At 51.7% G+C, this 16,080-nt stretch overlaps 1 protein-coding gene across 1 annotated transcript; it reads right to left on the minus strand.

Annotated features, from left to right (window-relative positions):
* Positions 1 to 679: 679 nt before the first annotated feature.
* Positions 680 to 15,980, minus strand: TOX4 (TOX high mobility group box family member 4). The gene is made up of 9 exons (XM_033168866.1): positions 15,838 to 15,980; positions 10,508 to 10,576; positions 9,556 to 9,798; positions 7,226 to 7,489; positions 5,999 to 6,277; positions 5,085 to 5,165; positions 3,285 to 3,980; positions 2,350 to 2,513; positions 680 to 1,071 (listed from the first exon to the last, which is right to left on the minus strand). Exons 1-9 carry the CDS (start codon positions 15,841 to 15,843, stop codon positions 1,008 to 1,010), a joined length of 1,866 nt encoding a protein of 621 aa, XP_033024757.1. The 5' UTR covers positions 15,844 to 15,980; the 3' UTR covers positions 680 to 1,007.
* Between the last annotated feature and the right edge of the window lie 100 nt (positions 15,981 to 16,080).

Genomic DNA, 16,080 nt, shown 5'->3' on the forward strand with positions numbered 1-16,080 from the left:
GAGGCACTTGGTGATTGATAGGTAGAAGGCTGCAACTCCCTCGATCCTAACCCACCCCTTATTATTCTGCCTGTATTCCTTGCTGGTGGGTCTTGGAAGCAGCTCACCAGCAAGGAGAAGCTTCTGGGCACAGGAGAGGGGATGGGTAAGACCTTGCTCCTGGACTTTGGATTATCCCACTGAAAGGCTGCATGAGATGAGGGACTGGCCTCTTGCTCCTACCCTCTCCTCCAGGGGGAATACCAGGCAAGGTGAAGAAGAGTTCCTGCCGCCCCCTTCCCACTCGTATGAAGCTGGCTGGTTGCTGTGGCTCTACGGTGCTGGATTCCAGTCACCGAGAAATGAACGGCAGGAGGCAATGAACGGAGCGCAGCTCAGTGGGAAAAGAATGTGTTTTGCATGCAGAAGGTTCTGGATTTCAGGCACAGAAGGAGGCCCCTATGTGCTTCTGCAAGGAACTGGAGACTGAAGGCAGAGGGCTGTTGCACTTCTACAGTCGTGCCAACCAAAACAAGATGCCCAGCTTTGGGGCAAGAGGCCACTATCCACCCCCTTCCAATCTATTGGTGGGAGGACATCCCTAAATTGTAGAGGTTTTCTATTTGCTCACCCGCGGCGGAAGGACTGCTCCTATCTCTGTCCGCCTCCTCCTGCAAAACAGCACATAGCAGGCCCTGGCCAATATCCCTCTTCCAGCTTTAATTGGCTCCATCAACAGAAACATACCAAGGGATAGTGTATAGAAAAAAAATAATAATAAAGGGGGAGGGGAGGAAGGGGAGTCCGCAGCACCCAACCGGGATGGCGTCTTCGCTTGTCGATGGTCTTCGGCCGATGGCGCGAATCCTGCCCGCCCAGCCCCATCCCACAGTAGCATGGCGATTTGTGTTTTTGTTTGTTTGTTTGTTTGTTTTTGGTCGTCCTTGGAAAAAAACTGTACGTAGGAACGCGAAACTGTCGTTTCCCCACCCCCGCCCCTGCTGCTTCCACCGCAAAAGGGCCGGGGGTTATTTCACAAAGACAACGTTGTTGTTGGAATTGCGGGAGGCCAGCCAAGCTAGAAACACATCCCTGTGAACGAGAGACAAACAGACAGAAGCAGAGGTTAAGTCAAGAGGCAGGAAGTATATGCAGCAGCAGTTCCTGCAGGTGCAAAGACCCTTACTCTAAAAACTTACACAACAGGAGTGGGGAGCCGGTGAACCTCCAGCATCTTGGGAGATAAATGTATTTAAAAATGCAATTTATTGCATGTCCCCCCCCCCCCCCCCGCAGCGAGCTGGCAGCGGCCCTTCTTTTTTCACAGCAGCCTGTGCTTGGGTTCAGTCTCGGTCCGCCCTCATAACCTGAGCCTGCCATTATGAAGAAAAGATGGCAGCAGTGTGTCTTGCTGTGCACCATTTGCAGTGCATTGCTGAACTGGATGTTCAAGACCTGGCAGATGCTTCTCCCTGACCTGACTCTGCTTTGCTGAGGCAGCTGTGTATTTGCCCTGTCAAGTAGGACTGGGGTGTGTGGGTGTTTGTATTGCTTCCTCATTTGTCTAGTCCTCACAGAGGAAGAGGATAGACTGCACGCCCTCTGCTATCAGACTTGAAAACTCAAAAGGCATCCCTGAAAAACTGGGATTGCACCCTAAGCAATTTCAACGTCCAATAATGGCTGTTAGGGATCTTTCCACAACCCCTACAGGCCCTCCCAACCCATCGGCTTTATGTCCTTATTACAGTATTTTATTATAGAATGCTGCTTTGCTAGAAATTTAGGAAAGCGAACATCTTTTTGTACTTGAGTGGGAAGGGCTGGCAAAATAAAATCTCGGCTGCCTTCTAACAGTAGAAAGGGCTGCAAAATTAAGAATGTAGGCTAGCTCCTAAGGGGCAACAAACACAACCCCAAGATCCTGGCATCTTCGCTCTTCTCACACTTTGGTGGCACTGCCGCCTCAACCCTCACCCACCCACCTTCAGGGCTCTGTGATTGGGTAGAAATGTGGCCAGAGCATGGCCACATTCCACCCCCATCGTTCAGCCCAGACACAGGTTCAGCTCCAAGGGCCTTCTGGCAGTTCCCTCACTGCGAGAAGTGAGGTTACAGGGAACCAGGCAGAGGGCCTTCTCGGTAGTGGCACCCGCCCTGTGGAATGCCCTCCCACATGCAGGCAGTCCTGTTCAGGGAAGTTTTTAATGTTTGATGTTTTGTCACTTTTTAAACATTCTGTTGGGAGATGCCCAGAGCAGCTGGAGAAAGACAGCCAGATGGGCGGGGTATTATTATTAATTATTATTAATTATTATTATTATTATTATTATTATTACTACTATCAGGCAGCCCTGACTGCCCACCCACCTGCAATGTTTAACCACACACTCGTTGCTGCAATACTCGTTGTCCCATTCGCTGTTGGCCACCGGAGGGTTATCACAGCCTGCACGGACGCAGCGAGGGTGCGGGGACAAGGCCACGGGCGATTCAGACACTAGCTCCACGTGCATCGGTGTCGGAGACTCCACCTGGGGCAGGGGGAGAAAAAACTAAAGTAACTATGTGCCTTGTTGGATTTAGTCAGCCGTGCGCCTGGGGCGAGTAAACCTCAATTCCAAGCAATCAGGAGAGAAGCGTACATAGCAGAGTGTCTCATTTTCCTCCCCCTTCTGTGCTATATGTTCTCAGGCCAATGTGAGAATGGGATGCAGGACTCAGGCGGGCCCTTGGCCTGATCCAGCAGCCAGGCTTTTCTTGCAATTATATATATATATAGGCTCAGCTAGAAAACCACATGGATTCACTTGCACCCTGGTCCAGCTCCGTGGGCCTTCTGGCGGTTCCCTCACTGCGAGAAGTGAAGTTACAGGGAACCAGGCAGAGGGCCTTCTCGGTAGTGGCACCTGCCACCGAAATGGCTAAAACAACTGGGAGAATCAGAAATCGGGAAGACCAAATTTTTCATAAGGAATAGGGGAAATAAATAATTTATCTTAAAAACCATTGTAACCAGTCAAAATCATTAGTAGGGTCAGAATAACACTTGTAGTTTAATGGTGAACTTTGGACATAGCAGAGACGTAAAAGATTTGGATTATTATAAAAGATCCAGCAGGAAATGGTTAACAATGGGACCCACAAAGGGGAGGAGGGAAGTCCAGGAGTTTCTCTAGAATCTCGTTTCTATGTTGGATATGGGACTGTAAAATTTTAATCTGATAAACCAAATAAATAATAATAATAAAGTTTCCTACATGCAAGCAAGCAAGCACCTGCCCACCCGGCTCAGGGCTCCTCACCTCCGGCACCACGTCTACGGGCTCTGGGGAAGCTTGGAGTTCGGCGCTGGGCCTCTCGGGGCTGCTTTCTTCCGTCCGCAGGGCAATGGGCTGGATCTGCAGGGCGGGTGGGGGCAGGATCTTGATCTGCAAGGGTGGCGGCGGCTGCTGCAGGTTGAGGCGCACCTTCTGCTGCAGGGGCGGCTGCTGCATGGCCTGGAGGGGCGGCGGCTGCTGCAGGATGGCAACCGGCTGGGCCGGCGGCTGCTGGGGCATCTGCTGCAGGGGCGGGGGCTGGAGCCGCGGCAAGTGCATGGAAGTGGCCGCCGCAGCCGCCGCCAGCACCGAGCGGGTGACGATCTGGGTGGTGCCCGTGCCGGCCTGCAGCTGCCCCAGCTGGATGCCGCGCGACGTGACCATGGTGGCGGGGATCACCGTCACCACACCGCCCTGCGAGGTGACGGCCAGGGAGGACGGCAGCATCTGCTTGGGGATGATGATCTTGGTGATGCTGGTCTGGCCCCCCGCCTGGGGACCAGCCCCCGAGGTCACCACCACGGTGGGCTGCGTCGTGACGACGGTCGGGGCAGGAGGAGGGCTCTCCAGGGCCGGCGGGGTGGGCGGCATCGGGGCCGGCGGGGAGGCAGACTCCACGGCGGGGGCCGGCTGCTCGGAAGGCGAGGAGATGGGGTCCAGTTCCACCGTTTCTACAACCGTCTGCGGAGTGGAGGGGAAGAGAAGGGTCAGGAAGCTGGGGGGAAACAATCTAGGGGGGCTTTGGGGATTCCAAAAGGAAAGAGACGTCAAGGAAGGGAAAAGGGAAAGGCACAGAAAGCTCCCGCATTATTGGGGGCAGCTGATCTTCCGCTTCCCATTCTGACCCCGAAGAAGCGTCGCGAAAAGGTCCCTTCCCCAGGGAGGGAGGAAATAGCTGCTCCTGACCCGATCCAGTTAAGAGATGGGTAGGCAAGTGCTTATGCAACTAGGAGTAGCCAGGAGTGTTGTGTTTTCTCCCCTACTTCTCTGCATGCATCTAGGAAGTGGTCTCTAGTTACACCACAGATTGGGCCGCCAGAAGAGATGCACATCAGCAGCAGAGCCCATGCAGGAAGTCCCGCCTTCGATCCTTGGCGTCTCCAGGGAACAGGTGACAGGAACATAGGAACCGGCCACACCCACTGGTCCATCTAGCTTAGTCTCCCCCCAAACTTTGGTCTCCAGTTGTTTGGGGACTACCATTCCCATCATCTCTGACCACTGGTCTTGCTAGCTAGGGATGACAGGAGCTGTAGTCCAAAAACAGCTGGAGACCCAAGTCTGGGAAACACTGAGCTAGCTCACTACTTTCTACGCTGGGTAGCAGTGGCTTTCCAGGGATTCGGGACAGGAATCTTTTCCCAGCCCTACCTGGAGATGCTGAGAACTGAACCTGAAACCTTCTGTATTCAGAGCAGATGCTCTCCCACTGAGCGACGGCCCTTTAAGCGATGGGATAGAAGACCCCTCTCCTTTTTTCAGCCTGGAAAGCCACTGCAGGACAGTTCTGGGCTAGAAGGACAGGCTTTTCTAGTCTTTGCAATCCTGGTACCTTAAATTTGGAGAACAACTCCCGTCAGACAGCATGGCTGGCGCTGATGGGAGTTGTAGTCCAAAGGAATCAAAAGGCACCAGGTTGGCAAAGGCTGTTCTGTCTGGAAGAAGGGTAGTTTTCTAGGTTTATTTACTTGCTGTGTCCATCGAGGCAGGAGAGGAGAGGGCAGGACAGCTTCACACCCCAGCAGTCCTGGGAACGGCAGAGGCAAGAAGGCTCATCTCTCTTACCTGGCACTCCTGGTTGTCACGGTAGGCCGCCAGCGCTTTCAGGTACTCCTTCTTTGCTGCCTCCGTTTTCCGCTTGTACACCTGGCAAGGAGAGAGGAAGGAAGGCTGTGGCAGAGGCTCCCTGGCTCCCTGTTTAAACCACCCTGCTTTGCCGCACCCCTCTGCCGCACCCCAAATAGTTAGGGAAAGCAGAACTACAGACTGCAGTGAGGACAGGCAAACCACAGGCATTGCTTAGGAGAAAGCCTGCAAAGATCAGGAATTACAGAGATGGAAGGGACTCTGAGGATCATCTAGTCCAACTCCCTGCAATGCAGAAATATGCAGCCGTCCCATACGGGGATCAAACCTGCAACCGTGGCATTATCAGCACCACGCTCTAACCAACTGAGCTATCCAGGCTGATCATTCCATTCTGTCAAAAGAAGGATGTGATCAACTGAATAAAACGCCTTCCAATTACTCAGTCTGCAGGTTTCTAAAAGAAAATGCATATTGTTGCATTAATTTTTTAAAAAAATGAAGGAAGGGGAACTCCTTCCTACGAGGAAGACTTTACAAAGAAGAACGCTGCAGTTTCCATTCTCTTAAAAAAAGTGCTCTCTTTAGAAGCACAAAGTTGGACAGGACCTTGGAGGTCTCTATGCAATGCAAAATCTACAACAGCACGGGTGAGCAAACCTATGTGGCTGTCAGATGCTACTGGCTGGGGCCGCGATCCAAAGCAGCTCCCCATCCCTCTGTAAGGGCACTGCTGCACGTTCACTATCTCCCCAATGTTTCTGCTTTGCTCCTTTGCAGCTACAGCCTCCTCCTCAACCCCTCAGCAATGCTGTCCCCCCCAAAAAACACCCTCCCCAGCCCCTCCCACTTCTCCCTCCCTCCCCGCTGCCCAACCCCCTTGGCACACGCACTTGCTTCTGCTCCTCCCCCAAGCTGTCCCACATCGAGGCGACGATCTTGGAGACTTCGCCGAAGGTGGCTTTGGGGTTCTGCCCCTTGATGGCCGCCTGCGTGTCACGGAAGAAGAGAGCATAGGCCGAAACGGGCTTCTGGGGCTCGTTGGGGTCCTTTTTCTTCTTCTGCTTCTTGGCCGGCTTCTGCTTCTTCCCCGCGTCCACCGCCACCACGGGTGCCACGACCGGGGCCGGGGCCGCCAGGGCCATCACTGCCGGCTTGGCGACGGAAACTTGCTGCAAGGACAGAGAGGGAGAGGGTCAGAAACAGGCTCCACGGGGCAGAGGGCATGGCGGTGGCAGCAGCCAGGGCGGATTCGCCCATGGGGGGGGGCGGATAGGGAACCAATTCCGCTTTGCTCAGTGCATAATCCCAAACCGTTCCCCCCACCTGGATGTCATCAAGGATGATAAGGAACAGACAGAAAAGGCAGGCAGGCAAACGGCAGCTAAGCTGGGCTGGCAGGACTCAAAGCAATTGAAAGGAAATGGTCTAACCACAGCGCAGGAGAGGAAGTGGGCCACTTTCGCATGAAACAACAAGCGTTTGAAAGAAAAAATGGAATGGAGAGGCCCTCACTTTTAAAACAGGGATAGGGAAACCTACAGTAGCCCAGAGGTTGCCAGATGACATTGAGGCTGCGGGGAGTTGGAGTCTAGCCACACTGGGAGTGTCCTGGGTTATGCGCAGCAGGATGTCCTGGGCAATAGCCCCCCAACCAAAATAGCCGAGACCCTACATGGGGCAACAGGTGGATTGAATTCACAACCTGCTCACCTGACCCAGACAGTCATGGAATCATAGAATTTTAGAGCTGAAAATGACCCTCAGGGGCATCTAGTCTGACCCCCTGCAATGCAGGAATCTCAACTAACGGTCACCTGGTGAGTCTCATGGCAGGGGATCTGGACCTCGTGCCATCCCAATCTGACACTCCAGCCCCAAAATGGGAACCTTTTCTCCCTTTTTCGTAGCCCCGAGGCAACATGCTCTGGTAGAGAAATCTTCCAGGGGCCACATATCAGTGATGGGTGGGCAGGGTTAGAGGCAAAGCAAGCAGAGAAATGGGATCATGTTCCATCCATGCAAAAACAAGAGGATTCTGCACATGGACAAACCGACTCTAGGCACCAACTGTTCAGGCTGGGTGGGGCACCCCTGAATGCCGGCAAGCCAAGACTCACCCGCCGGATCTCTTCCGTCTCTTCCTCGTGCATGGAACTGGCGGGCGAGGGGGTGGGCGAGAGCCGCTCCTCGGGCGACTGGGCTGCCGGGGGCAGGATGGCGCTGCCCCCCAGGCTGAGGCCCAGCTGCGAACTGAGCTCCGACTGGTCGATGGTGGTCAGCTGGCCATGCCCCATCAAACCAGAGCTGATGTCCGCCATGGGCACATCGATGGTGACGGGCGGGTTGGCGCTGTATTGCGTCCCCATGGGGTGATCCAAATCCTGTGGAGGGAGAGGGAGAATTCAAGGTCGTGTGAATGGTAATAGAAAGGAACAAATCTGTGCGACGATCTGGCCCTCCGGTGAGAAAGATGCCCCACAGCTCCTGTCCCCTCTGATTTGAAAAAACCAAACAAACATTAGCAACCTAAGAAGTGTTTCCTGGAACAGGCCAATGGCCCAACCAGTCCAACACCCTGTCCTCACTGCGGCTAACCAGAAACAACATCCTTTTCTCCTCCTGCGGCATTACTGCCTCTGGCCTTGGAAGCAGAGCATAACAGCCGTTGATAGCCTTCTCCTGCAAGGAGTCCCTTGTATTGTGTATCTTCTCTTGTTTCACTTGGGCTGCAGTGTAGAGAACAGCGCACGTCTCGGCCAAAGCCCTCCGCGCTTGTCAGAGGGTTTGGGGGAGAACCAGGAGTTTATCTTGTTTGCTGATAACAGCAGCACACCAGACTCCTGTCATTTCCTGCTGTGCAAGGAAGACATAAGGAAATTCAACCCCTGAGCTAACGACCCTGACCAGCCTGAATCTGTTTATTATTGGAGCCTAATTACTTACATGTTTTTAAATGGGCGTGTTAATTAATAGAATGTTTAATTGCACAATGGAGCTGACTGAAAAGCTCCAAGCGAATGGGGTTTGGCAACGGGACACGGACGGCAAAATGGGCTCCTGTTCAAGATTTCAGCCAGCTGTGGTGTCTTCTAGGATGGCCTCATTTGGGAGAAGCCCAAGGTTGGCAAAAAAACAAAAAACATTTTTTTTTGAACATACAACTCTCAAGCAGGCACACACCCCAGCCAAAAACAAAGGAAGGCTGAGAATGTTCCTCAGTGGCCAGAGAATGCTGCATGTTAATAGGAACAGAAAACCAGAAAACTGGGAGGTGGGGGAAGAGTGAAATGGCGTGATTGGAAGGAATGGCTGGCTGGAAACTGGAATAGGAGCACTCCCACTAAGAGGAAGAATACGCTGCGACATTTTGTTGCAGGTCCCACTTATAAATACTCCTCCTTCTCCTGTCTGTCTCTGGGGTATTTTTGGTGCTTAGCAACTTTCTATTGAGCCAGGCCATTGGCCCACCTAGCTCAGTATCATCGACACTGATTGGAAGCAGCTCTCCAGGGTTGCAGCTCTACCAGGAGATGCCAGGGATTGAACCTGGGACCTTTCTGCATGCAAGGCAGATGATCTTCCACCGAGCTACAGGCCCACTTAAGACTCCCCCCCCCCTTTTAGTAAGTCTTTTAAGCTGTGATCTGTATCCAAGCCTGTATCTGTACTGGATGTGAACTTGCCGTATTTTTTTTTTGTTAGAATCATGTTTTCATATATATATGACATACGAAATTAGGCAGTCGCTTTTACCGCTGATATTTTCATTGTGAAATTGCTCAGACATTTTTTGGGAAGCGACTGAGGAATAGAACACAGAGCCAGTGTGGTGTTGTGGATAGATTGTCAGGCTAAGATCTAGGAGACCAGGGTTCAAATCCCCGACTAGGCCATGTATTGGGTGACCTTGGGCCAGTCACTGCCTTGCACTGTATCCTACCTCGCAGGGCTGTTGTGGAGAGAACCATGCACACCACCTTGGGCTCTTTGGAGGGAAAGGAGGGCCGCGAAGGCAACAAACTAACGAACTGAGGACTTCTAAAGGAAATCACGCAATGTGGAGATTGGCAGCCAGCTGAAGTGAATCGCAGCACTGACAGAAGCCGCCCCTTTCTCACACACCAATGTTTGCTGTGGCCAGAGTGGCACAAGGATGATTTCTGGAATTGTGTTGGGGGAAACAGCTTGGACGCTTCTGGCATTTTCCTCCCCACCTCCTGAAGCCAGCTCTGCGAGAAGGTGGGGCAGTTCTCCTCCTTGACAGCTAGGAATTGAACCAACTTGCCCTGGCCTGGAACAATCCCTCGAAGGGTATGGGCAAATCGAAGGCTAACACACGATAACCCACAAACTGGATTTTGCCCCAGAAGATACTGCGCTGCCCACCAGGGGAGTCATATGATGAGACTGCATGCACTCTCAAAACTATGTAAGGCAGGCTACTCACCATGGCCAGCCCCCCGCTCAGCAGTCCCCCACCTTGCTCCATGAGACCATGGCTGATGCCCACAGGTATGTCAAGCGCCTGCACCCCATACTGGGCAGAGAAGGTGGTGTCTGGGGCAGTCACAGGGTCGCCCAGGTCCTCAAAGTGGCCAACCACGTCAGAAACGGCCAGGGAGGGGTCGGCGTCCAGCGCGATGGGCGGGATCTCGAACTCTTCATCCCCCAGGCTTGGCGTGTGGAAGGTCTGAGCAAAAGGGAGGGAGGAAAAGAGAGAAAGAGAGACTTTGATGCAGATGTACAAACTTAGGAAAGGCGCATTACACTAGATCAGATGTTGTCCATCCAGCACGGTATGGTCTATTCTGAGCAAAGAGGCCCTTTAGGGTCCCTGCTGGTGTAGCGGTTAGGGTGCCTGACTAGGACCTGGGAGACCCGAGTTCAAATCCCCCACTCGGCTGTGAAGCTCGCTGGGTGACATTGAGCCAGTCACCACCTCTCGGCTTAATGTTGTGGAGAGGGGGAAAGAACCATATGTGCCACCTTGAGCTCCTTGGAGGAAAGGTGGGATGTGAAAGCAAAAATAAATAATAAAAAGCGACACTTATTTAAGGATGCTTCTTAAGTTCAGATTTTCAGAACAAGGCGATTCTCAATTTTCAAGCTTTTTAAGCTTCAAAGAGGAACACACAGAGCAAAAAGTCTTGCCTCGGGTAAGCACCGAAGCCTGCTCTCCCCCTTGTTTTCGTTCTCCGGGGTCTCAGACAAGAGGACTGTCCCTTGAAACTGGAGGCACCAGGAATTGAACCAGCAGCCTTGTGCACAACAAAGCATTTGGTCTGCTGCGAACTGCAGGTGGCAACATCTCCCCGGTTCCTGCCATCCAGCACTTGCATTCCACACTCTCCACCACCAACTGCCCTGCACCCTCAGCCCCTGCAAGCAGCCAAACTCACCTCGGCCCCTGACAAAAAGGGGTGCGCTGTCCCGGTGATAGCCAGGTAATTCTCATTTCCTCCAGGGAACTTAGGGGGAGAAGGGAAAACATTAGCAATCCTTTATTTATTTTTTCCTCCATCACAAATGCAGCCTTACCCTAAGTCCAATATAACCAGACAAGTCCATGGTGTAGCGCCGCTCACACTTCGGGAACTCATAAAGCCATCACTTGTGACCTCCACTTCCGCAGTCTTAAAAAGCTCATTAGTCAGAAGTTGATACTGAATAGGAACGAAGGAAGCCACCCTAAAAGGAGTCACACCACTGGTCTATCTAGCTCAGGACTGTCTGCACCAGGGGTTGTCAACCTGGTCCCTACCGCCCACTAGTGGGCGTTTCAGGATTCTAGGTGGGTGGTAGGGGGTTCTATGGCACAAGCTGAATCCTCCTTCCATTGAGCACTGGTGGGCGGTAAGGAAATTTTACCTTCCAGAAGGATGCATTAGTGGGCGGTAGGTATAAAAAGGTTGACTGCCCCTGGTCTACACTGACTAGCAGCTGTTCTTTGTGGCTTCAGGCAGGAGTTTCTCCCAGCCCTACCTGGGGATAATAACACATAAGAAGAGCCCTGCTGTGTCAGGAAACCCCCCTCCCCGCGGCTGGTAGGATCGCGGGAGTGTCTGCAGTATAGAGAACCCCAGAAGCTGATTACCAGTTTGTCCTCCCCCTCAAGCACCGGAAGCGACCATTCCTCTGGTGGGGAGGGGGAGTCAGAGGCAGTGCAGGGGCTCTGAGAGGATCGCAGAGCCTCAGCACCGTGGGGATAGCAGGGAACGGGGTCAGGTTCCCACGCTCCGAGGGAGCAGACAGGAAGGACGTAGAGGGGGGAGGCGGGGGTTGAGAATCCCGCGCCTCTTTTGCTGGACAAAGAACAGGAAAGAGTCATTCCTGGACTCTGCAGAGTGAGGAGATGGACATTGAAACTTCATAGCGGTGCACAATAAAGAACTTAGTTTTTAGAAGTTCTGCGTCTGGCGCTTTACTCATGAGCAACCACTGAACGTCCTTACATGCTGGATCAAGCAAACAGCCCATCTAGTCCAGCAGCCTGTTCTCACAGTGGCCAATGAGATGCCTGCAGGAAACCCGCAGGCAGGACCCAAGCACAAGTGCGCACTCCCCTCCTGTGGTTTTCAGCAACTGGTATTCAGAAGCACTGCTGACTCCAATTGTGGAGGCAGAGCATAGACATTGTGGCTGGTAACCTTCTCTCCCATGAATTTGTTCAACTCTCTTTCAAAAGTCGGTGGCCATCACTGCCTCCTGTGGCAGCAAGTTCCACTGTTTAATTACGCGCTGTGTGAAGAAGTGCTGTCTTTTACCCAACATTCAGTTTTGTTGAACGCCCACAAAATCCACCCTTTGAGAAGAGAAGACTCCCTGGAAAAGACCCTGATGTTGGGAAAGATAGAGGGTACAAGGAGAAGGGGATGACAGGATGAGATGGTTGGACAGTGTTCTCGAAGCTACTAACATTAGTTTGGCCAAACTGCGAGAGGCAGTGGAAGATAGGCGTGCCTGGCGTGCTCTGGTCCATGGGGTCACGAAGAGTCGGACATGACTGAACGACAACAACAACAACAACAGGCCAAGAGACAGTAAAATTGCCCAGGGTCACCTAATGAAGCTTTGTGGTTGAGTGGCAAATGAATTTCAGCCTGGGCCTCCCTGGGCCTAGCCTTGCCATGCTACCACACAGAGAATAATGCTGTTTTAAAAGTGACCAGTGCAGTGTCATTCAGCCAAGTGATAGGGCTGGGCGGTATCTGCTTTTCAACATCGCGATACATCAACAGCTAAACTTCACAATATACTGATATGCCAAGATGTCTGAAATAAGGATGGAGCTATGTAGAGGCACTAGCTAGCTTCACGGTTTTCCCCACATTGTGATTTTTGCATAGCACACACAGACACACATCATGATTCGTGATATATTGCCAGGTCAAAAATTATGAAACTGATTATCACGATATGGACATCAAACCAGTTCTGAATGATATATAGGTAAATCACCAAGTAGTGGGGGAATGTAAACGTCATCTATGGTGCCAATGCTGTCCCCATGGTCTCACCCACTGGCCTCACCCAAGGTCAAAAGCAGAGAGTGTCACCAGCCCACAAAAAAATTGTTTTAAAACATTCAAACTACTGCTGAGCCTTTAGCAGGCATCAGCACACAAAAAGCTTTTCACAGCACTGATACCAGCATTTTCTTCTGCTAATGTCTGCAAATCGAGCAGCTGTTTAAGAAAGTACAGCAGCAGAGGCCAGTAATCTTATTGAAGCAGAAGCCAAGAAGCTTAAGCATCAACCGATTTAATTGCTTCACTCTGAACCCCTGGTACTGTGCAGTTATTGTATAATGATTTTTAGGGTGTGTGTGCTGCTGCCTGCATCCCTCGAGAGTTGCTGCCAGTCAGAGTAGAAAACTAGATGGGCTTATCATTCGACTCAGTGAAAGGCAGCTTTGTATATTCATGTTCTCCATACTAAATGAACGAATGGATGGATGGATGGAAGATACGGCTGAAAGGGACTCTAGCATTTTCAGAGTTCCTGCCCTCCTCTGTTGGACAGGCCTGGTTTCTATGCAGAGGGCCAGACTGGGGTTTGTGTGCACAAGCATCTCACTGCTGAACATTCCTGCCCTGATGCTCCAGGTCCTGGATAACCACAATCTTAATGGGTGTGGGAGGAAGTATGCTGCAGTTGCCTAGCAACCACACAAGGAGATTCTCAGCTTTTTCTCATGGCAAGGGCACAACATGTGGATTCCATGCTGGATTCCGTTCTGTAGTAATCGTAATATCTGCTTAAACACAGAGGGTTGTGTGCTTCGAGCCCCAATGGAGCCACTATGATTTAAGCAGCCAGGACAGCTGAGGTGTCTACAAAGTCACCATCTCCCCTGAGTTATGGGTTCAAATCCTACTCCTGACAAGTAACATTTGAAATGACTGCAGCTCAGAGACAGAGGAAACTGTTTCCTGGTAGAAGGCCCCAGGTTCAGTTCCCAGCATCTGCAGTTCAGGTTGGGATTGTTCCCTGTCTGAAACCTTGGAGAGCCACTGCCAGTCAAGTGTAGGCAATGTTGAGCAAGATGGACCAGTGGTCTGATTCAGTATAAGACAGTTCCCTATTCTCTAACAGAGCAGAGAGTTGAAAAATAATAAAACACATTGGAATTCCTATTCAGTGCTTTTGAACACACACATACAAGCACAAATGTGAATTTAGAACTTCTTGAGCCTTCCTGCCACTTCAGACCCCCTGATTTACAGCCCCCTGAACACAGGTCCATATGTTGTAAGCAGGTCTGTTGCAAGGACAAAGTAGAACTACCTGTAGTCAATGTTAAGGTCAGGTAGAAGAGCTTGTTTGGATTTGATATCCCGCTTTATCACTACTAGAAGGAGTCTCAAAGCGGCTAACACTCTCCTTCCCCTTCCTCCCCCACAACAAACACTCTGTGAGGTGAGTGGGGCTGAGAGACTTCAAAGAAGTGTGACTAGCCCAAGGTCACCCAGCAGCTGCATGTGGAGGAGCGGAGACGTGAACCCAATTCACCAGATTATGAGTCTACCGTTCTTAACCACTACACTACACTGGCTCTCAGTGATCAAACTGGTAATCATTTCATGCAGAGGCACCTTGTAATAAGCAGCGTCAGTGAGCTAAATGAGTGGTACTTTGACCTTCATCCAAGCACATGCTCCAAGGCACTCCTTGGATGCAGGTAGTCCCAAGATGCCCTGCCCAAGATGAACAATGACATCACTGCCTCACACAGTTTTGAAAGACTATAAAGGGCAACTTAGCATACTAAGAGAGTTTCAAGCTAACATTCCAAGCTAACATGAGCAGACCGGATACAACAACATGGGGTAGGGCAGCCTTCACCAATCTGATTCCCTCAAGATGTTTTGGACTATACTCCCATCACTCCCACCCAGCACAGCCAGGCTAGCTGGGGCTGATGGGAGTCGTAGTGCAAACCATCTGAAGGTAAATAGGTTGGCAAAGGCATGTGTAGTTGGCACACAACTTTAGGTTCAGAAGAGCCCAGAAGTCACTGGATCCAACTGTCTGTCCCAGCCAAGCAGGGCACATCTTACACTCAAACCACACCAATGGGACCAACAAATGTCAAAAGGATGACGTGCAAGCAGTTGCAAGTGTGCAACGCCAATGTGCTCATGGCGGAGTAACTATAGATGGACCATACAAACCAAACTATAGAAGAACAGCTATATGCAAAATTAGTTCCTACCCAATCTATCCTGGGATGGGTAGATATTCTTTCCTAGAGAGATCAAGACTGAACAAATGACATTCAACTGATTTCCTCCCCAAAACAAACTTATATGGACTCAAGTATATTCTGATCAACATTTTATTGCCATTTTGGGGGTATTTAAGATGTGTGCATGTGATGTGGAAAAGAGACACAAAAATAAGGTTACAGGCTTTTAGAGAACAAATGCCATTTTTGTGCACATGTAAGGTAGGTCAATCTGCAAACAGCTCCCCATAAGCAATCCATGCCACATTTATCTGCGTTACTAGGAGTGAAGTACCCATAATTGGGAGGGCAACCCATAGCTGACATTAATACAAGATGCAAGCTGGACTTATTCCACTCTAACCAAGCACAATCCAAGGACTGAACTTTCACCTTTGTGCCCCGGAATGAACTCCACTAAGTATTATCTCGCTTCCTGGTGGAACTTTCACCCCCACTTCCAAGGCACCCCCTTCCCCGCAAGGACACCCCCTTTCTCCCCACACCCTTCCTCAAACGTCCCCAACTGTGTCATATCTCTGATGTGGGGTTCAACCCACAGAGGATGAGCCGGCCAGTGGCTATTAGTCGAAAGAGCTAGAGGGGTCCTCCACATCCTCTCAAATGCCAAGAGGAGGCAAAAAAGTGTGATGCGGGGGTTGGGATAAGAAGTTAGGAAGATGGACAGGCCAGGAGAGGCCAAGTTGGGCCCAGGGCAACTGCTGAACCCCACACCCCTACCCTCTTTTGCCTTCAGTTGGGCTCCTTAAGGAAACGTTGGAAGGTACCAAACACACAAGCCGGGGAGGGGGGGAGATACACTGCACCCCCTGATAACCTCAGCCCCATCCCCTTCCCCTTCCTCCCCAGCCCCACATTATGCCCTTTCCCTCGACAGAGCCAATCCCATGGGGACCCTTTTTTAAGGCAGGGGGGAACCACCGTCACCCCCCCCCCGGCGTGGTTGTCCCAGGGTCCCTACCGCCAGTTAGGCTCTCTTACCTCCATGGTCTCAGCCTCAGAGCCTCGCCGAAGAGAGGGGGAGACCCCGCCGCACTCTCCCCCTCCCCCCCGTCTTTCTTCCCCAGCTCCTCAACCGGAAGCGGAAAGCCCTTCCGCCCACCCGACCTCAGGCCGGGAACGCGCGTCACTTCCGCCCGGCCTTCCCTCCGTTGCTATTTATCATTTATCTGAGGGGGGCTATTGGGGCAAATTTCCTTCCCCACCCAGCCCCCCACTATCGGA

This window comes from Lacerta agilis, chromosome 14, assembly GCF_009819535.1.
Source record: "Lacerta agilis isolate rLacAgi1 chromosome 14, rLacAgi1.pri, whole genome shotgun sequence".
NCBI lineage: Eukaryota > Metazoa > Chordata > Lepidosauria > Squamata > Lacertidae > Lacerta > Lacerta agilis.

Coding starts and splice junctions, on each gene's coding strand:
- TOX4 (XM_033168866.1), bottom strand. Junction 6,278..7,225: donor AGACGGAAGAGATCCGGCGG/GTGAGTCTTGGC, acceptor CTGTCCTTGCAG/CAAGTTTCCGTCGCCAAGCC. Junction 3,981..5,084: donor GTGACAACCAGGAGTGCCAG/GTAAGAGAGATG, acceptor TCCACTCCGCAG/ACGGTTGTAGAAACGGTGGA.